Source organism: Papaver somniferum, chromosome 7 (genome assembly GCF_003573695.1).
Source record: "Papaver somniferum cultivar HN1 chromosome 7, ASM357369v1, whole genome shotgun sequence".
NCBI classification, from domain to species: Eukaryota; Viridiplantae; Streptophyta; class Magnoliopsida; order Ranunculales; family Papaveraceae; genus Papaver; species Papaver somniferum.
The window spans coordinates 127476501-127499021 of NC_039364.1; the positions used below are offsets into that span (position 1 = coordinate 127476501).

The window sequence follows — 22521 nt, forward strand, 5'->3', positions numbered from 1 at the left end:
CTTGAGTATATATCAAATCGAAAGATTGAGATATAAACTCTTTGATATACTTTTTATTTAGATTGAGTCTGACTGTCTAGTTGATTCTCTAGAAAGTATATTGGAGTTTGTCCATACAGATTGCTAAGCGAAATATTGGGTGTGGTTGTTGTACCCCCAATTTTTCAAATGGATTATCACAAGATGTCTTTAGATCTAACAACAGTTCTAAAGATCCCATCGATACTTCGATCTAGTTTGAGTGAATCTTATATCAGAAGAGGAGATTTTCAAGAATAAACAAACTAGGTGCAATCAAAGTTTCAATAACCGTTAGTCAATCAAATTAAATCGAAAACTAATAACACTGCAGTCATCTAGTTTCCCACCAACGGTACTCGTAGAGCTTCTTGATCCCACAGAAGTCTCTAAACGAGTGGTCGTAAGAGATTTCACCTACTTAGGATACTTTCCTCTCTGAATAGACGGCTCCACCAGAAACAACAAGAAATGAAGTTTTCCTGGCTCTTAGGATATTTTTCTAGAAATGCAAACTTAGGTATTTATAGACCAAGGATGTTTGGACACCAAGGAATTTCCAAAACCGAAAATATTCTCAAGATATGCAATGAATGGCAAAATTCGGCTTTCATAATTCCAATAAATGTTGGTCCAATATTTCCTAAATCTCTCAGTAGAAAATCTCCAATTAGTATATGCACATTACTAATTTTTATTCTCCAGAGCTATGCATTAATTACTGGTAATTAAAGCATATAAAATCGAATACCTTAATTAAAAGATTCTTAATTTATTTCGGCACATGATCACCTTGAGTACCAAGTAATATCTTTTAACAATAAATGTAAGAGTTACTGCTCGTGTTCAAAGTATGTTGACATCTTTTCACTGCAAATCCTTATTTCATATTTACATGGATTTGCTTTCTTGGAATCGGTTACACCACAATTTCAAACAAGTTTATAATTGGTTAGCCAGTATTCCAAGACTACTATGTGATTGGTTATACCAAATCAAAATGGTTAGTTTTGATCGGTCCTTCCAAGTCACATACATGGGTTCAGATCGGTTATACCAATCACTAGGATCAGTTATACCTAAATATGGTACCTACATATGATCGGTCACTGGGATCGGATTCACCAATTACAATGATCGGTTCCATCTACACATGGTATCTACTTGTGATCGGTCACACCAGTTACCAGGACCGGTTAAACCAATTACAAGGATCGGCCACACCAATTATTAGGATCGGTCACACCAATTACAAGGATCGGTAATACCATCTCATGGTGATTACCTATGATCGGTTACACCAATTACCAGGACCGGTCATACCAAATCATAAGTCTAGGCATTGTGATCGGTTGTACAAATATACATAACCTGAGTTAAAATTGGTTGTACCAACTCACACATATTGGTCATCCAAAGATTTGCAATGAATAGAAAGAACAATAATCCTATTGATTTCCCTTTCGATTCACAAAACAAGTTCATGAATGTACTTTCTTTAAACAAATGTAAAACATTGTTTCCTAGGATGAAATCTTCACCATAACCCATTCACATAATCATAACACTATGTACAAGATTATGTCGATGTCATATCTGCGAAGTTCAAAAGATAAGCGTTATACTTCTTAGTCTAATTCCTTGATACTATGATCATACTATTATGATGATGTAACATCACTAGAGTATAATATACAATATATACAGCTTCGCGGTTATGTTTTCAATATATACGACTTGAAAGATACGCTAGGAATGAAACAAGTTCAAGTCAGTATTACTAACCTCAAGTGGAAGGATGATGTCGTCATTGTAGTTAGTTACTTCTTCACATTCTTCAGGTCTTCGGAGTAATACTTGTATTTCTCAACATTCCTAGACTTTCTAGTATAACCTAAACGAAGTTGACTCTAGTATTTAATCAAACGACTCTAGATGAGTTTTGATACTAAAATATGACATCCAAACTTGACATACCAACACTTGGTGAGTTCAACTGAGCTATGCTCTAACATATATCCTAAGTTTAACCTAGCGAAGTTGATTTTAGTAAGCAATAATTAAGAGACCGAGTTTTGGAACTAAACTTGACATCCAAACTTGGCATACAAACGTTTGGTGGATTCAAATGACGAGGACTTTTATAACTTTCTTTGTTTTCAAACGAGACTTAATTTGCTAATTTCCATCGCATAATGAAGTCATAAATTTTTTGATTTTGAGTAGTTGAAATTGATTTTTTTGTTTGAGAATACTAGTTTTAGATTTCATTTATGTGTCATGATGCTTTTGTTGTTTAATTTTTTGTTGGATTTCTGATGTATTAAATCTTATATATTTATGTTGTTATCGACAACATGACCTCCTATATGTTTGGTGATTAATCTCTAGCTCTTAAAAATAGATGTCTTTATTTTTAGTGTTTATGTACTTGAAACTTGTTATTATACTCACAGAGAGGCATTTTGTTAGTTATGACATCGTAACTCATGACTTTGTTATGTTGAATATGGTTTCATATATGTTCTTTTACTTGGGATTTTTTTTTTGCGATTGTTGCCAATAAATAAGATATGATTGGCATTGCATCACATCACTGGCAACCTACGGAAAACCATCCTGATAACGGCGATTGATAACCAGAACTTCCTTGAGAGTGGCACTGACCATATGGATAGTAACATAACTTTACTTTTAATTGTTAATCCTTAATAAGAAATTTATTTATGTAAGCTTTTTCTTTCCGTACTTAATTGTTCTACTTGTTGCATTCAATTTATGCATTTTTGCTCCACTCCAGTAATATGCAACTGACCTAACTGGCAGAACAACAACGATAACACCCTTTACCACCATTTACTTTCCCGTGAACTCTACCTTTTCGACCAAATATACAACTTTTTCTTGTAAAATACATTTAATGAAAGATTACCCACCCTTAATATGGACCCACTATCATAGCCACCTCACCCCAACCACATTTTCCAAAACTTGCAACTCAGACACCAAAATAAGAAACCACTTATTACTCCAATGCCATGTGGAAAAGTTGCGTAACACAACTGTTGAGGAAAACAATTTTTCCAGACATAGACCTCTAACAGTAACTCAAAATACCACTTTACAAGAACTCATGCGAACCTCGAAAATCCCAACCTATACTCTCTCATCTTTTTGTATCATACTATGGATTCTTTGGTCATTCATAAATGAACTTATCTACAAGAAACGTCTGCAATGACCGACATACATTTTCTAGACAGCCTCTTAGTTACAAATTTTTTTTTTGGATTGGGCCAATAATGTGTTGCCACCTCACCTGCCAAATATCACACCCGTTCCTGATAAAACTCAAATCGGAAGACACAATTTTCATTCGTTAGAGCTCATCATGATCAGATTGGATCAAAATAATAATAATACAAATGGAACAACAAGGAGTCACCCAAGTTATGCAAGGCCGACTTTATAACCAGATTTGATCAAAATAATAATACAAATGGAGCAGCAAGGGGTCACCCAAATTATGCAAGAAAGACTCTATTTGCAGATCCTCCACCACCACAACTATCAAGGTGATGGCTCAACCTATAGGTATAATAACTGCTTTAGTGGGAGATATGGACCCTACTAATGGCAGTTCAGATAACAACATATTACTAATGGACGAAAAAATGGTCGAGACGGACTCCACCGATTTAGTACGCTTTATTAACAACAACACAACACGGTACCATCTTGGTACCTAAAAGATATGATCGAAAAACTTATCTGTCTACTGCACTCCACTCCACTCCACATACCCTCATTCTTATCTACATAGAAGAAAAATGAATTGTACACAATCTACTGAACCATATAAGTACACCACATGGAAGTCAACGGGAAAATTTCACAATTATGGTCTGTTAGGTCCTGAATCTTTTAAATTTAATTGCTTTTAATGACACCGTCAGGTACGACTATGACGTACCCTTGTGCAATATCACTGTTAAAATATCTCTGTGCTCCTCGTACCATCGTGTAATATGCCTTATATAATTTCTCTATGCTTAGAGCATATTTAATGCTTGGGATCAAGGTCATCCTATGTGGAGGTCTTATTAACACCTTTTTTAGTGGGTCATTGCTAAAAGACAAAAAAGTTCAGAGTAAAAATTTTCACCTAAAGTTTATCTTCAATACCCAAGGATTTTTCTAACACATTTTTATTTAAAATTAGAGACAAAAAGATGATGTGAACTTAAGATCAGGGTCACGAAAAAAAGTCTAACATATACTTTTTCCTTTACTCCCACTTAGGCTTAGTCTTATGGTCTTCCACTCTAGCATCTAGATTGGAAGTCCACGTCAGCTAGAATACCCACCCAGACCTTATGGTCATTTCAATCTAGCATCTAGATGCGCTGAACCATTTTGCGAAAAGTAGAATTTGGTAGCGCTGAATGGAACAGCGCAACCATCTCAGCCGTCGGATCAAAAAATAAAACAATCTCGCTGAACCATTGCGCGAAAAGTAGAATCTTGGTTGCCTTGAATGAAACAACGCGACTATCTGGCTACTAGTTAGCATTCGAGATATATCTGGAGTGAGAAGTAGAAAAGAATAATATCTATAATAAGCATCGCTTTTTGTCTAATTTAGAAGCAAAACTAGCACCATAAAACTTAGCCTTAGCTATATAATTTTTTTTTAATGACCCTCACCCCTCGAGATAAAACTTTGCGTGAGACATAAAACTTTGATGAAAAAGTTCTGAGATGCTTTTAAAAGAAAAAGAAAAAGAAAAAAAAAACTATTCTCCTCTTTTACGCCAAACAAACAGTCAAACGAGAGCCATCATCCCAATTACCAATCCTAGTCTTTGCCATCTCTCCTATACAAAACAAAGGATTGAGGACATTTACATGATGCCCCAGTCCAAAACTCTGCCGCAATGTTCATATACTAGGGTATAAGCAATCTTTTTTTTCCACTGTTCGCATCTTCACCATGGCCATGAAACATCATTTTGTGCTTCTGTTCTTAATTTCTCAGCTTCATCTTTCTTTCTCAGGTGACTACGCTAATTACTCTCCTCTCCTATCCTCTTTTTATGCATATTTATTTGTTTATTTTGAAATGAATGTTCTCTACATGGATATCTCTTCATTTTTTAGGTTAAAACTTGATCTAACGATGAATCATAGTTTTCTATTTTTGCGTTAACTTAGATTCTCGATCTTCGTATAAATATAACTCGGAGGTAAATCTGTCTTAAAGTCAATCGGTAACGACTTAGGTTTTGTATCTTCTTTGCTCATTGTGTTTGGGGCTATATTTTATGCTGGTCTGGACTTTGGAGGTGACCTCATTCCTTTGGAATTCAACACTGACTGGGTGCCATCACTAATCTTTTGGAACATTGGGGAAGTTCGCAAATTATGTGTTCAAAATGAGAAAAACACAAAAGTTCCACAAATTTTTGGCTAAAGGAACGTGTAGCTCTTATTAGATGAAGCACATTTGCCTAAACCTGCACTTTTAAGTGAAAATTTAGTCAAAACCTATAGCAAGAGTAATCTGGTATGGAAAAGATTTTCCGCTCTACATCGAAGTGGCATATGAGTTGATGAACTTACTCAGTAGGTGATCTTAACATAAACAATCTGATTCTGACACTTGATCTTAGTGATCTTAAGATTGTTTACACATTGAGTAGAACCTAAGCTGAAACTGTCTATGCGATGTTGTTGCAGTTCAGTACATCATTTAAGTAGTCCAGTAGCCGGTTTGTTTCCTTTTCTTCCTTTTTTTTTAGCATGTGACATGCATTGAAAAAGTGTAGCAGTTCCCATAGCTATTTAGGTTTCAGCAAGTCCTCATTCAAAGTCCTGAAGATTATTTTTTTGTGGCACAAGTAATGCGCTAAACTCACTACATATGACAATAAAAGTTTGATTGTCTTTATGATCCCATATTAAATCCTTTCTCAAAGTCCTTGACAGGGAACACTTTGCTACACAAACTAAGATTCAATCCTACTAAATTTACTCCTTATCAGGGTTTTAGAATGTCCAGGTGACTAGATAGATATGTTACGAGTTTTGAGTGTTGATTCGGTTTTTTATTTTAATGGCCAGGAACACCAAAAAGGTCAAAAAGAAAATGGTTATAACAGACAAAATTGGGAAACAACACTAGAGGGTGATGTCTTTAATGTCTTAGCCATTTTGGGTTTTATTCCTTCCTCAAGATGACGATTTTTAATGGCTGAATTTCTCAGAGGATGATCTCTTTCTTGTGTTAATCAATCTAACTTTCTGTTATCATCATGTAATCCCTATATCCAACATAAACTTGTGCAAATATACAACACCTTGGACAACCCTAGTTTTCATGAAAAGGGGATTTATATGGTAGGGGTCTTTTGTCGTACAATGAAGAAGATTATAATTTTGAAAAACTACTGTTTCTGTAAGCTTGTGTTCCAAGCTCTCTATTTTCTTATTTATTCTATTTATCATTATTCTGCAGCCTTTGGTATATATGTGTTTGACCCCGTTTAATAAGATTGTTGGTTTGCATGTTCTTGCGACACATGTTCACTTTGGACAGCTTCGGACCAGGTCAATACTCTGGAGTCAGTTCCTGATCTTGAGCAGTCAATGTATTTGACAGTTAATGGATATCCCTGTGTCCGGTTGCTGAACCTTTCTGGTGAAATTGGTTGTGCTAGTAAGTGAAGATAAAATTAAACTCGTAATCATTAACACTGTTTGATCACTTATTCACCTTTTGAAGTGTTGGTGCATCATAAATATGTTGTAATTATTTCTAGATCCTGGCCATGAAAAGGTTGTTGCTCCAGTGCTGAGATACAAGAACATTGAGCACATTGATCAATCATCTTCGATTTTGATCCAGCTAGATGATATGGTGGATTTAATGAGAAGGCAAGGAAAATTCCTCTCTGCCTTGCTTACATTTTCCATTGCCATCATCTTAACTCTCGAAGATATTTATCTTGACTTTTTTAATTCTCTATCGCTATACTTGATTTTGTGTATAATTGTTAGGAGCCATGTAACATACTAGATATGCATTATATCAGGGATTCAGGTAGCATAGTGCATCACTGCAATATAAGAATGAGTGCTTGTGGTACGAGACATAAAGTTGATAGTCATTTGATGAACTATGAATCTATGATCCGTTTTCAGGTATAATAAGTCCAATCAAAAGACTCTATAATCAGGTTTACATACAAGTAGATCTGGATTTATATTTATATTTTTAGGCGCAAAAATAGAAGTTCTATTTCCTGAAACATTACCAATAAAATAGAGTTTTTATTCCTTACTAAAATAAAAGGAGTTTTAACCTATAAATACGGGTAGAGTTAGTACGTATTGATTAGGAAAATACTAGAAGAACAATTCAGCAGGAAAGTAGAAGAAGAGAGATACAACACCTTGAAGTTGAAGGTAACACCGTAAAAGTCTTCCATTAAAGAAATAAAAATTCACGTTACCACTGCACAATTGCTTAGTCCTGTTATTCTTCTTGTTTTGCTACTGTGTGTTCTACTTCTTTGGGACTAGTTTGGTCCATGCTCCTAATCTTGGGGATAGGAAACTCCCTCAGTGGTAAGGTAACTATGACTTAGGGTGCTTGTCGCATATCTCAAAATTCAGGTGAGGCCAATATGACCTCTTCCATGCCAAGGAAATTATTTGACCATTAACCAGAAGGTGTCCAGCACCTGCAGAATTGGACCTGGATTGCTACTTATACCTCCTAGGCACAAATATTTGCAGATCATGTTGAGGTTTCTATCTTATAAGATTATAGGATGATATTGAAACTCTAGATGTAGTTTTGAAAAAACCGAAACTGTTTAGGGAAAAGTCAGAGCCAGAAGAATATGGGCGCCATTTTTGTTATCAACCAGAAACTTACTTATGACCGTTGTCAATATGATATCTAGGTCATGAGACTTCACTAAGACTGTCTGAACTGTATGTTTTTTTGGAGCATAAATTCCTCATTATAACAGATGTGAACTTAATATTTACAAATGCTTGTACTTGATGTGCTTTTGTATATCTTTATGCATATGGGCACATCAGAAACCTGACAGCTTTTACAACTTTGACTAAGATAACAGAATAGCTTTTAAATATTTGTTCTATGTTATACATCAAATAAACCGTAAACCGTTCCTAATTAGGTTTCTAGTCTTACAGGCTATCAAATGATACAGGATTAGCGAGGAAAGTAGCTGGTGTTTTGGTTGAATCTAGCACCAAACTCCAAAATGAGTCAAAAGGTAATATATGCAAGTTTTGTTCATTTTCTCTCCCTTCGTCTTGGCAACTGAACGTACTGACGAATGGGAAGTTTTCTACATTGTAGGATTTTCACCTGTTGAAAAATTTCCACAGGCTGAATTCTCTCCATACCAGAAGCTCAATTATGAATGGAACCCTCTTGTAAGTTATAAAAGAATCCCAAAGAAAAAGGTTTATTCTAGCTTATTAGTGGTGGTAAAGAAACCGGTGATAAGGAAAAAGAACAACTAAATTAGCACAGCCTGCTGTTGACGTAAGGAATATAGTGTCTTTGCTAGAATTGTTTCAGAAACGCAACTAACGTTACATGTTGCCATTTGCAGGGATCCAGTATCATGTGGAGTAGCTACAACTTTCCCATTTTCTTACTGGATGAGGATAGCACGGTTGTCCTGCAGAAGGTAGTAGCACAGATATTTGGATCCTCGTTTTATTTTAGAGATGGTGTTTCGATTTGGATCCTCGTTTTATTACTCTTGAAGGTTATTGTGGTAAAATTGGTTTCAATCAGTTCAGTAACTTGGGACCTTGTTGTATTGGAAACTTGCATGTGCTGACATGCTATCATTAATCCCCTGTGACAATTATGCAATCATTTTAAGTTACTCAATTTTATTAAGTGTCCCCTAAGAGCATGATTGTCAATCGTATGTTCAGATTGCTGACAAGAATGAGAAGAACAAGCAAGCATATAAAGTAGATGTGGCTGAGTTCAATCTTGTAATGCAGGTATGTTGTTCTGCTGGGATCCTGTATTACCATCTAGTACCTTGTTTTTAGTGATTTTTTTTGACACTTGAGCATGTGATCTTAATTAGACGACGAAGTCAGGAACTCATGATTCAGAATCTTGTTTGAAACAACAGTCTTGTCTGCCCTTAGGTGGATACAGGTGAGATTTTTGGGCTTTCAATTTCTTTATTTTGGCAAAGATTGATGTGTGCTACAAATCTTTTCTCACCCAATATTATTCTTTATTAGTGGTGAATCCATTGGAAAACTATGTTGAAAAACTTAATAGCCGAATGAACGTCACGTAACAGGATTAACATAACCAGGCCCAGCTTAATTGTGCGGTACACATATCTTCCTTGAATAAAATGCGCATCTCCAGCACTCCAACTATTTTCATGGGGTAACTTAACTTAGTATTAGGACCAGGAAAAGGAAGTCATCTAATATAGAAAAGAAATTAGAACTAGGAGAAGGGTATTTTAGTTATAGGTAGAACAGGAAATAAAATTTAGAACTGATAGAGTTGTTTGACCCCGTCAAACAGAGATGACCTAGTCAACTGAATGTCCTACCGCAGAAATTGAGATCATTGGAAAATGAATAAAGTATTCTCTTCTTTGGTGAGCTGAATGGGACGAATGTATAAAGTAAATGGTTAAGTTCTTACCACAGGTAGTGCAGTAATTTGAGCTAGGGTCTTGATGTAAGCCACCTTGTGCCACATAGTCTGGCCTGCTAATGGACACCCTAAGATTTTCTTTTGAAGATGTGGGTTACATTTGAAAATTAATCTCAGAGGCTTGTGATTTTCTGCTAATTATTTGATCTTTTTCATTGAAAATCAGCCAATTCAGAAAAGCCGTTCATCCATTGACTTGATAATTGGATGATTTTGGATTTTCTTTTCCTTTGGCCAGTAATTTAGCCGAGTAGAACCTGTAGAAGTTTGTTATTCACTATTAGCTTTGTCATAATGTGTTGCTATGTTGTTTGGGGCGATGCGTGAGGCGTTGGGTGTAACATATGGAGCCACAGCAGAGCCGCAGTGCCATATAATCCCCCCCGAAAAAATAATTGCTATTTTATCTAATATTTTTGTAGTACAAACGTTAGTTGAATGAAATAGACCCAAAGCGAAGCCTGAGCCTTAATATCTCGTGAAAGAAGTGGGTTTTAACTGTAAAAGAGAAGCCTAAATACTAGCTTTAGGATTTCTCTTGAAGAACACTAGGCAGAGGCAGCGCCTTGGTTGGCGAGGCGTCCCAGGAAAAAAAAGACGCCGCTTTGGCACCTCGGCGCTGCCTAGGAAAACATGGATGCGCGTGTCTATGGTCTTTAGTTGCATGCAACTGGAAAAAAGAAAGTGCATTATTTATCATTTGATCTAGCAAACAATAAGTGACAGTAGAGATGGATGTGGAAGAAATGCTTAGGTTCAAAAAATTTATTTACATGAGTAACACTCTCCCCCAGTACCCAGTAGCACACTGTAGTGTTATATCATCTACAAGAGAATGAGAAAAGATATTGCTGCCTGCATATGGGTACCATTCATTAAATGCTTTGCTGGTCATCGAAGCTCCATTTTCAGTCCAATTGGCAATAGTTTTACTATGTACTCAATTGTACTCTTTACTAAACCTGTTGGAGAGTTGTGCCTGAGTTAAAGTATTCCTCTCATATGCCTGTTAATCGAAGTTTCTGACACCTGAATGGCAGTGTGATGTCTTCACTTCCACCGATTGATGTTTCCTCTACACAAAAGCCCAAATCCATAGTACTGGCAATGGCATCAATGGATTCTGCATCTTTTTTCCGTGATAAAAGTCCTGGCGCAGATTCCCCTTTATCTGTAAGTTAATACTCCATATTAGCATCTCTTGTTCTTTAACCATCTTTTTCAGGTAATCTGATTCTTATGATTCTGCTAAATGTGAAGTTTGAAACACTTCCAGGGAATGATTTCGTTGGTAGCCGCAGTTGATGCTCTTTCTCATCTTGGTGACTTGGATGAGCTTAACAAACAGGTATAACTTAATAAACCTTCCACATGCATTACATTTTTTATTCAGCAGCGGAGGGGCCCTACATGGATGCCAGTGAGTGCCTGTGAAAGTAGCAAATAGATTTCCTTGTGTATGCTTAAGTTTATTCATCATCTTTGTGGAAGGATATGCATGCCTGATCTGTCTGGATGCAGCATTAGGCTAAGTCTAATGGATGATTTTGAGGGAAAGGCGTGGCCAGAAACTGTAGAATAATGTCTCCTCTCCCTGTCTCTCTCCTCCAGTGCAGGGAACCATGGTGGGAAGCAAAACCAGAAAAAACACAGAAGCGAGACATGATATTTCGCTTCATCACTTTATAAACTTTTAAATGAGAAATGATATCTCGCTCAAATCAATTTTCCCTCCCACACCGTAGGACTTGGGCATTCCCACTATGTAAGTGTTAGGTTCCCTCCTCCACAAGACTTAGCCTTAGTGATGCAGATGCTCTTAGCATTGATAAGTTGCTTGATGATTACAATTTTTCTAAATGTGTTTAAGTGAGTGCCTTTAGTCCTGCTTGATGATTACAATTTTTCTAAATGTGTTTAAGTGAGTGCCTTCCAGGCAATTCTTACCTGGAATACAAGCCAGTATTCGTTAAGTAGAACCGTTATGCTTGGATTGCTTATAAGAGTTCGAAGTTCATGTTATCATGGGAAAAATAGCTATGGCCTCATGTACCTAGTTCATTGCGGAACTGGTTTGTGATTTTTAAAGCGCTACTTCACTTGATTCCTTATGCTGACTACTCCATTTATACTTTAATGGTATTTTTCCAGTTCAAACCAGCTCACTGTGAGCAGAGAGTATATGTCTGATGATATTGTGTATTGACTTAAATTTATCATCATCATCTTCATCTTTTTATAAATTATTGTTCTCTTAGCTTATACACTCTTCTGGCACTTGCGCAGCTTGTTTTTCTGTTCTTCACTGGTGAAGCCTGGGGTTACCTAGGTAGCCGGAGATTTCTTGCTGAATTGGATATGGGAACAGATGCTGTTCATGGTCTTAACAGCTCACTGATTGAGATGGTAATTCTTGGACCTTGGTAGAGTTAATTGATCGCAATCATGTTTCTGAAAATCAGATTCTATTATGAAAAGTTATTTAGCATTTTGTGGAAGAATAACGTGGCTATTCCTTTGCACTTGCGATAAGGCAAAAATCGGCATGAAATCAGGCCAAGTATAGAGAGATGTAGTTTAGGTCATTTATATGAGAAACCTGAGTGTCATTGTGGGAAATACATCAAGAGCTCGTTGTTTCAGAGTTCTTGAAGAGCTGCATTTTTATATGGCAAACTCACAAGGAGGAATTGTTCATCAATTGGAAAGGGAAAACAGAAAGGGAGGGGGTACATGGACCCGAACCTTCAGGCTCCAGAAGAGAGAAGAAAAAATAGAGAAGGTAAAAGTTATCAAAATCAATAGGCGGGCAAGACATTTCTGTCACTCCCCATCACATTCTGCTGAAAATTTGGTGCTTCATTCCACCACTGGTTTGAACTTGTATCTGCTCCCACTTCGCGATGCACAAACATTCCCTTCCCCATATATAAGAGAGTATCTTTAACTCAATGGTCTTCAAAACTCCATACAATTTCCCCAATGAGCCTAATTCTCCAAGGGACCAAGGTTCTAATTGTGTCATTGAGTCAGCAGTGTTTGAACTTGTATCTGCCAGTATGAAGCTCATTGAGTCACACGCAAACCAGTTTCTTCGTATATTATATTTTTTTTGCTATTTTGAAGGCATGAATGGCTTCTCCAAACACTGCTGTACAGAAATATCGATACCTAGATATGCTGCAAAACATCCCAATTTCAGATATAACTTAACCATCTTAATCCAAAAAGACGAAGTTTGGATAAGACACTATGCAATAGTCAAATTATAAAGAGAAAACAGATAAGATCCCTGTTGGAAATTGGCTCGATTTTAGGAAACATCAGTGTGATTTCCTAAATCAGGTTTGACTGATTTTTAGAATTATGTTTAGAATTCTATCTAAACAAGGGTTTCCTATCTTAGCTAGTTTAGGTTTCTAAATTAGAGTAAAGCTTGGTTTCCTAATCGAAGTATTGTAAGCCTGTAAATAAAGGCATAAGTCTTAGGTTATAAGTATCAACATCATCTACATAAATCTTGTCTAAACCCTTAGGTTGTAGACATCTCCTCACAAAGAAGAGAAGTAATCTCTCCATTAGCAAGATGTAGATCCTCTCATGGCTTTGGGGCTGGGAGAGTTGGGGGAGATTTGAAGGTGAGTTGAGAATGTGAAGAAGAAGAACTGGTGCTGAGTGTCATGTGAATTGTGTATTCTCCGATATATGAATAAAGTGAATTTCTGCTGCCCGTGGACGTAGGCCATTGCCGAACCACGTAAATCTCTGTGTCTTGTGTGTTCTATGTGCATTAACTTTCGTTGAATGTTTAGTTTTCGTTTCTGATGCCGGATCCTGGAATGCCTTGAAGAACAATATGAATCTCTCGGCACAACTAACTGGTATCAGAGATTAGGTCTAGGTTCTTGAAATCTAGGGTTTGCTCGTTTGAATTAGGTCAGAAACGGTATGTGAAGATATCAAAGAAGATGTCAAATTTGAAGAAGACATACTTGGAGCGACAGATGATTTATGGAAGAAGACATACTTGGAGATTGAAGTAAAAGCCTAGAAGAAGATGCATAAATAGGCATGTTGTAGAATCAAGTTATGTCGGTTTGAAAATCAGAGTTACCTTGGAATTCAGAAAATTATTGTGTAGCCTCACGTGAAGAATCTTGGAGACAAGTTTGTTTGAATTGCATCAAGTTGAAGATGTGGATTTTCTGATTTGACAAGCACCATTTGAAGTATCAATTACTCATAGACGAATGTATTTGAAGTGTATCATATTCGTTGGTTGTTGATTGATACATTTTCGAAGTTGAAGCTCTACTTGAAGGGAGGATTTGACGTTAGTATACTTCTTGAAGCATAAACCCTATGTATTTTGCATAGCTTCGGGTAAGTAATTCCATAACCTTATTAACTAGTTTGATAAAGGTGTTTGGCTGTTTTTGGTCTTTACCTCGCTTGTTTGAGACTTTTGTGGACTATTTGGGAATACTTGTTGGTTTTCCGTTTGAATGTGCCTATTTTGCAAGCCAAGTTGCAAAGAAACAAGAGTGTTGTGATGGAAGTACAAGTTGAATGTTTGTACGTTGAAAGAGGTAAACATGCGAAACTGAATTTGTCAAAGATCCTTGGAATTGTTCGAAGTACCAAGGGGGAATAATCGTGAATGTTATTGGTTGTCATTAGTTCGATCATGTTGTCCTCTCGACTTAATCGAAGGAATTGAAGAAGTTAAACTCAAGTTTGCCTCAATTGCATGGTGTAATGAAGATTGCAGAAACGTATTAGTAGGTTTCATGTGAGAATTATCGACTATTAGAATATCTTAGTGTTGTGAGAGCACTGGTGGAAGGTTGATAAATTCTGGTTGAAGAGTTTGATTTCACGAAAAAGTGCTTGAAGCAAGTGGCTATAAGCATATTGCTTTGTTGATGATAGATTGAAGAGACTTGGTAAATTAGATTTCCTATATGGAGATATTGTGTGTGGTGGAGCTGTAGTTTCTTATTCTGTTTTGAAGAGAAGAAATTAAAGATGAAGTCAACACACTTTTTGGCATATGTATCTTGGGCATATGATTGAAAAGGGGTTTGTTTGAGTGTGTTGAGTTTGAAGTTTACTTGTAGGCTTATGAGTATTGGATATCTGCAAGCTTTTGTTGTTTACACAACAATGTAGGAGCAGAGTTTTTTGGTACCGTTGAACACCACAAATATGGTGTTTACCTTTTGAAGTCATCAGGTGAAGAAGTGCAAGACCGTGGTGGAAAAACAGATAGGTCGTGAAGATATGTTTTCGATTTTTGAGGTGAAAACTCAGTTGCAAGGAACAAGTATCATTGTGGCACTTCACAACTGTAAGGTACGATACTACATGTGAAGTATATAGTTAGGCGAAAAAATCGCTAACTATTTGAAAAACGCGGTATGTGAATTGAATTGCCTTTTGTCGTAAGGAAACGCATTGGAAAACAAAGAATGAAGTTTCAAGTTCAGACGTGAACATTGAAAAACGCAGATCTAGTGAGGATGTGGAATTTCGAGTGTTTGAATGTTTGTGTATCATGTGCATCCTCTAGGGAATGGTTTCTGACTTTTAGGAGTTGGAGTTTGAAGTACTTAGGTGCAACTCGAGAAGTTTGCAGTTCGGTGTGTACCGAAGTTTGAATAAGAATCTGAAATCATTAGATCCATTTAACTCAGTGGGTTTAAAGTTGTTTAAACGGTGGAGTATTGAAGAAGCTTTCCAATGCAGTTGCAGTGATGAAAGGATTGAAGAATGGAAATCTGTATTGCTGAATATTGAAGTAAAAGTATTAGATAATGCGCTAATACATTTGAAGACTAAATCATGCAGCTAAGGCATGAAGTTGAAGAACGTATAATCACGCAGTTTAGAATTTTGTGAACATTGTGTGAAGGTGGAGAAAGAATCAAGCTTAGAGTTGGAGTAGAAAGAAAACTTCGTAGGTATATGGATACACCATACATTTGCATGTGATGAAATCTTGAACTCCGCATTGAAAGACGAAGTGTTGGAATTTGAAGAAGTAGGACGGAGGAAGAGCTCAAATTTGACAAGTGCAGTGGTGAGTTGAAGTCAACGACTATATCCTACAAGTTGAAGTAAATGTGCAAAGAATTGAATCTTGCAAGTTTGAAGAATATGTGCATGTGAAAATCTATGAAGTCGAAGACGCGTCAGGAATTCATAGATAACTGGAATTGATGAGAAATCAGCAAAGTTACGAAAGAATTGGGATTGGCCATCTTGAACTAAATCAATGAATTACGTTTGCAGCATCTTTAGGTGCATTAGTATGTTGGTGTTTTTTCTAAGACACGGTTGCAGCCCTACTAAGAGATTGAATTTGTGAAGCACATATTGAAGCACATTGCATCCTTAAAAGGAACTTGAAACACCATACGATGTGTTGGTGTCAATTGACACATTCGAATCTTACACAAAGGTTTTGGAAATTGTACTATTGTAGCGTCTTGGGATGATTGAAGTATGAAAGCATCATTAGATGATTGGAGAACTGAAGCCCTTTGAGGGATTGAAACATCTTCGGATGATTGGCACCTACGGGTGAGTGAAGTATTGAAGTCCTTTAGTGGAATTGAAGCATCTACGGGTGATTGGCACCTTCAGGTGATTGAAGGCAGTAGAGTATGAAGGCGTGGAAGGTGAATGTCGAGATTTCATGCCAAGGTGGAGAAATCAGAGAATGGTGAAGTTGAAGTTGTCCTAAAAATCTTGCCAAGGTGGAGAATTGTTGGATATTGGCTCGATTTTAGGAAACATCAGTGTGATTTCCTAAATCAGGTTTGACTGATTTTTAGAATTATGTTTAGAATTCTATCTAAACAAGGGTTTCCTATCTTAGCTAGTTTAGGTTTCCTAAATTAGAGTAAAGCTTGGTTTTATTGTAAGCCTATAAATAAAGGCATAGGTCTTAGGTTAAAGGTATCAACATCATCTACATAAATCTTGTCTAAACCCTTAGGTTGTAGACATCTCCTCACAAAGAAGAGAAGTAATCTCTCCATTAGCAAGATGTAGATCCTCTCATGGCTTTGGGGCTGGGAGAGTTGGGGGAGATTTGAAGGTGAGTTGAGAATGTGAAGAAGAAGAACGGGTGCTGAGTGTTATGTGAATTGTGTATTCTCCGATATATGAATAAAGTGAATTTCTGCTGCCCGTGGACGTAGGCCATTGCCGAACCACGTAAATCTCTGTGTCTTGTGTGTTCTATGTGTATTAGCTTTCGTTGAATGTTTAGTTTTTGTTTCTGATGCCGGATCCTAGAATGCCTTGAGGAACAATATGAATCTCTCGGCACAACAATCCCCGTTATATTTAGGCTCAAACACACAAGCCCATTTATATCTTTTTCTCAGTGATATTTTTATCTCAAGGTTAGGTTGAGATTACATGCCTGACGACTTAAGTTTACTCTGCCAAATAATTGTCGAGTACATTCGTCTCCAAGCAGAAACAGGAGATATTCATGTGTTTAGATTAGGTTTGGTACAGCTTATTTACTAGAATAATGTTGGCTGGCTATCAGGCATCAGCTACTGCAGATAATACAACCAAGCAACAATAGGCAAAGAGAGCAAAATGTAATGTTAAGAGAAGTGTAGTAGAGTACAAGATGATTGTCATGTTGATTGACTAGGGAGGTCCAGGGTATCCTTGTGAAAGAATAAGGTCCTGTCAGCTGCTCCACTTTGTTATCTCTTCCCAAGTGCGTGGTATGTCTCAGTTTGTCATAAGGCCCCACTTACCTGTCTGGATCTACATTTAATTGTCTGAATCTTTGTCTTAAAACTGCAGTAATAGCATTTGTAGTAAAAGCAGTCCTCTGCCATTTATTAGTTCTGTCTCATTATTAGTAAAAGAGTTGACAACCTTCACTGATGCATTTCTTGATTTTCTTTCACAGGTTTTGGAAATTGGATCTGTAGGTAAAGGATTCAGTCAAGGGGTCAGCTCATTTTTTGCACATGCATCCAGGGTAAGAAACTTGGTATATATCTTTCGAATAATATTTCATGCTACCCTATGCAAATTCTTCATTCTTCAGTTTAATCTTTTTTTGCCGGTCTTCCTGCTCATGTTACTATTTTATGTTAAGGTTCGTAAATGGTTTGTGTTGCTTTAAAGTTATTGTTGGGGCACATATACATGTGGCGTCAAGCAGATGGTCTGACTAGTCATATATACATGTGGGAACACCTAGTGAGCATTAAATATTACTACTTTAACAAGATGATCATAGTTAGATTAGCTGGATTTCTTTAAAACAAGCTGGATCCCATATACTAACTATCTTTGTCTGTTTTTTCTTGCTTAACCTATTTTTTTATTAGGATTTACCAGCAACAAAGAAAACACTGGATGCCTTTCGTCATGCTCATAATTCGCTAAGATCAGATAGCATCAATATCTCAATGGCTAGTAGTTCAAATCCCGGGATTCCTCCATCATCACTAATGGCATTTATGAGAAAGGTTAGAATATAAACTTTGAACATATAGTTGTTATATTTTGTGATTACTCTGGTTTCGAGACAAAAAGATGTTACATACTATATTTTTATGTGTATTCTTTACTACTCCTTCCGTCCAACTTATATAGGCAGAATTTTGGATTTTGGTTGTCCATTTAGATCGACAAAACCCAATTTCGCATTTCCCATATTTACCCTTATTTGTTATGCACGTGTATCTTCAAAATTAAGTTAATGTTTCTATTTACTGGGAATTGGTCAAGGGTAAATTAGGAGATAACATGGAAATTTGTAAAAACCAAGTAAATTCTTAATCTAAGAGAAACTATCCCCTCCGCCTATATAACTTGGATGGAGGGAATATCATTATTTTCTCACTCTCAAGAACACATAATGCTTGCTGCTACCTTGACAAAAACATTTTTTATGCAATATTTAAGAGTTGCTGCAATATGAAGCAAAAGACTAGTGGTTATATCACATGCACACTCCTGTCACACAAAATAATGGTTTATTTGTGAAATATCTATGGTACTTTTCAGATTTTGAACCTCTTATTTCTTTTATGCATGATTAAATAGAACAATGGATTCATCTACTTGTGATTTATTTCTTTTGCACTTTTCGAGGATAGACAGACTTTTTACTTACCCAGTTAGTCATTTGTGGTAATTTGGGGGACTCTTCTCAGTACATGGGTAGTTGCCTCTTGTCTCCTTTTGAGGGCTTCTTAATCAATACATTTCATTTTGAGTTCTTACTAAACTTGCAGAGTGTTTTTCTTGTTCTTATTTTGAAGTCACTGCTCTAGTTACAGTAAGCAACACACCAGTGAAACTGTTGGACCTTCCTATTATTACAATAGCTAGCCACTTACAACTCATTGTTTTTGGAATCGGATAAGGTTCCTACCTACAGGACAAGCTAACCCTTAATAACTCAACTTAGAATAGGTTTTTCTTAGCATCCGTAGCTGGTTAATGTTCACGTTTGATTCATGTCCTAGAGATGCCTTGGTAGGAAATATCATGTAAAGATATACTTTTTGTGGCTTGTTATGTGTTTAACTTACTTCCGAGTCTTCCTCGGAAATCGGAAAGGATACAACCCAACTGCACTGTGACTAACACAGACAGCTTTCCGGTGCTTCTGAAAAAAAAGCATCCAGAGCATCTGCAGACAAGGCTATCAGCAGTTAGGAATTAGGATATGAGGATTTTTTTCATTCATCACTCGCCCAAACTATTAGACGCTGCCTTCCATGGTAACGAAGAAGAGGTTATGAATGACTGTTTTGTCTTCTTCAATTGGTTCTAGTTTTTGGGCGTTGAAGACGTCATGTCTTCTTCGATTGGTTTTGGTTTGGGCGTTGAAGATGTCAGATCTTCTTTGATTGTATGAAGGTAGTTGAACAGTAACAGATGTTGTTCATTATGGGATTTGCTCCATGAGGTAATGGAGTGGTATTGGGTAGATTTGGTGACAAAGGTTTCATGGTATTCAAGGTGTTTGCCTCAGGCGCTCCTTGATGGGATTTATAGTGCTACTAGGAGTGGCTTTAGTGCAATCCTGCAGGTAAAGGGAAGTTCGAAGCTGAATTAGGGCATTATCGGCTTATGTGCTTTTTCGTTTCTTGGACTTGGGTTTTTCCTTTGCTTTTTTGTTTTTGTTTTTTCAGTTTCTTTTAGCTTCCTCCTCTCTCGTTTTATTTGTGTACTTGTTATTTACTTCGTGTAAATTTATTTGTGCATGAATAAAATACTCTCTTCCAATAAGAAAAAAGGACTGTTTTGTCTGGGAGATTGCCCTATAAATAAGTATTCAGTAATTACAGGAAATTTAATTTGCATATTCTTGCTGCAGAACCCTTTGACTTCAGGAGTTGTCTTGGAAGACTTCGATTCTGCATTTAGCAACAAGTTCTATCACAGCCAATTAGATGATTTATGTGAGATAAAGCTATTCATGGTGTTATCACTTATGCATCCTTCTACCTAGTTTTTCCTCCCAGTTCTTTTTAAGAGGTATTTACTATTCAGTATGTTCATTTCTTTAATGCAGCAAATATCGACTCCAAGTCCTTAGTTGCCGCTGCTTCACTAGTTGCTCGCACCCTTTACATCCTCGCCACTGATGGCAAGATATTGAATACGACAAAACTGAATTCGATCAACGTGAATTCTTCTCTTGTAGACGAACTGTTGGGATGTTTATTGACATGTGAACCAGGTCTTTCTTGTGCACTGGTGAAGGGTTATATTACACCCACCAGTACATGTCCTAACCATTATGTTGGTGTTATTTTGGGTCCACCTTCGTCAACTCCATATGTCGAGGATTTGCGCGATACATCTCGATTTTTGTGGAATTTTCTCGCCGAGAAAACCTCTAAACCGAGGAAAGAAAACAGTACTATCTGCTCAAAAGATTGCAGCAGTAAAGGTGGAGTTTGTATTAGGGCAGAAACAGATGGAAAGGGCACTTGTGTTTTGTCTACAACCAGGTATACTCTTAACTATAGAGAGCAACCTTTTTATATTTTGTCGAAAACAGAAGTTTGACGTGGATTGACATGGAAGCAACTTTAGTGCCGCACACCAATGAAAAGAAAAATTAACTGAATATGAATTTCTACACCAATATGCATTACTATTTCTTTTGATAGATAAAGTTACACTTGAAAATCTTTTCCAAAGGAGAAGGTGGAAGACACATTGAGACACTGAATTGTTATAACAAGTGGTTTCTGTTTGAATATTTTATCGATTGGACCCATTAAATGCACAGATCTTGTCATCTAGATGGGTCTTCAGCAACCATTCTAGAAAATTGAAAAAGAAACTTGAATATTACTTTAATCATGGCCCAAACATCATTAGCTGGTATTGGTGAACTCCCTTTTTGGTCAAGGGTTTAGGATTCTGATCCTGAGTAATCATCTGTATTTTTGGTTCAAACCTCAGAGAGACATTTTCAACTACTTCATTTCTTTCAGCTTTACAACACCTGAAACTTTTCAGGTATATACCAGCATACTCTACTCGTTTGAAATTTGATACTGGAATATGGAACTTGCTACCTGCAAATGCATCTGATGTTATGGGGATGGTGGACCCTGTCTGGACGGAGAGCTTTTGGAGTGAGATTGGGCTTCGAGCTTACACAGTCCAGAATGCAGCTTACGACCGCTTCGTCCTTCTTGGAGGAATAAGTGTTGCGGTTTTGGCTTACTTGGCAATGATAGTGACGAAAGCTATCGTGACTAAAGCCCTAAAACGGGATTGATGGGAAGCGGAGTATCCGTGAACTGCCGATTTGCATATACATCTTATTAACCAACCTAATGAAAAGGTTGCAGAACAGTTGGGATCATTTCTGAAAATCAAGAGTAATGAAATTATCCCTGATTTACATTCTAGGAACGGTTTTGGGAGACTCAAATAATCTGAAACTGATCTTTGCAGACACCTGATGACCTTGAGATGGCACATTTATTCTTGATTACAACTTTAAATATAATTTGGCAATAGTGATTTCGGAAAGTGTTCGAGTGATTCAAAATGAATATACTTTATAACCCATGGAGAGTAACCCGTTCTCGTCTCTTCCCACTGAAAATGAATTGAAATTGCTCGGGTAAGATCTTTTGGAAAGGTGAGTAAGAGATGAACATTTAACAAATATTCGTCTCTTTTAACAAAATATTTATCTCTGAACTTCATTTTATCTCTCATCTCTGAACTGTGAAACTTGTCCAAGTGAACCAGAAAACTATCGGACCAAGACATTTTCATTCTGGTGATCTGATACTTACAGAAATACTGCCTAGCAGCTCAGAATTTAAGCTAGGAAAGTTCGCAGCTACCTGCAAAGGACCATTTGTTATCTGAGAAAAAAATAGGTCGGGAATCTTACAGATTGAAAATTTTAGTAGGAGACGAGCTCGGATACCCATGCAATATCTCACATCTTAAGAAGTATTGTCGGTAGAATTATAGTTTAGTTTAAGGTTTTTCCTATTTCCCATCCCCACTTTTCCTATCTCCGGTTCTTCTTAATTCCTATCCCTAAATATCCTAAGTACCACTCATATAAGATTTCATATATCCTGAGTACCATATCTTGACTTTTTATTTACACCCAATAAAATCATTCTACAAATTAATAGAACAAAAAAACCTAGATAATAAATCGTGTTTCCATCTCATCACCACCGACCATATGACGTTCCATCTCCATAATT

General features: G+C 36.7%; 1 protein-coding gene across 1 annotated transcript; it reads left to right on the forward strand.

Moving 5' to 3' along the window:
* Positions 1-4783: 4783 nt before the first annotated feature.
* On the forward strand, positions 4784-21855 carry LOC113298378 (nicastrin-like). Its single transcript, XM_026547106.1, has 16 exons — positions 4784-5075; positions 6617-6736; positions 6840-6954; positions 8248-8330; positions 8417-8493; positions 8676-8753; positions 9010-9081; positions 9171-9244; positions 10807-10939; positions 11043-11114; positions 12053-12172; positions 17712-17783; positions 18139-18279; positions 20142-20226; positions 20340-20781; positions 21299-21855. The coding sequence occupies exons 1-16, from the start codon at positions 5012-5014 to the stop codon at positions 21561-21563; spliced, it is 2013 nt and encodes a 670-aa protein (XP_026402891.1). The 5' UTR covers positions 4784-5011; the 3' UTR covers positions 21564-21855.
* The last annotated feature ends 666 nt before the right edge of the window (positions 21856-22521 follow it).

Coding starts and splice junctions, on each gene's coding strand:
- LOC113298378 (XM_026547106.1), top strand. CDS start 5,012: ATGGCCATGAAACATCATTTTGTGCTTCTGTTCTTAATTTCTCAGCTT. Junction 6,955..8,247: donor ATGGTGGATTTAATGAGAAG/GCAAGGAAAATT, acceptor CTAGTCTTACAG/GCTATCAAATGATACAGGAT. Junction 20,782..21,298: donor TGTGTTTTGTCTACAACCAG/GTATACTCTTAA, acceptor GAAACTTTTCAG/GTATATACCAGCATACTCTA.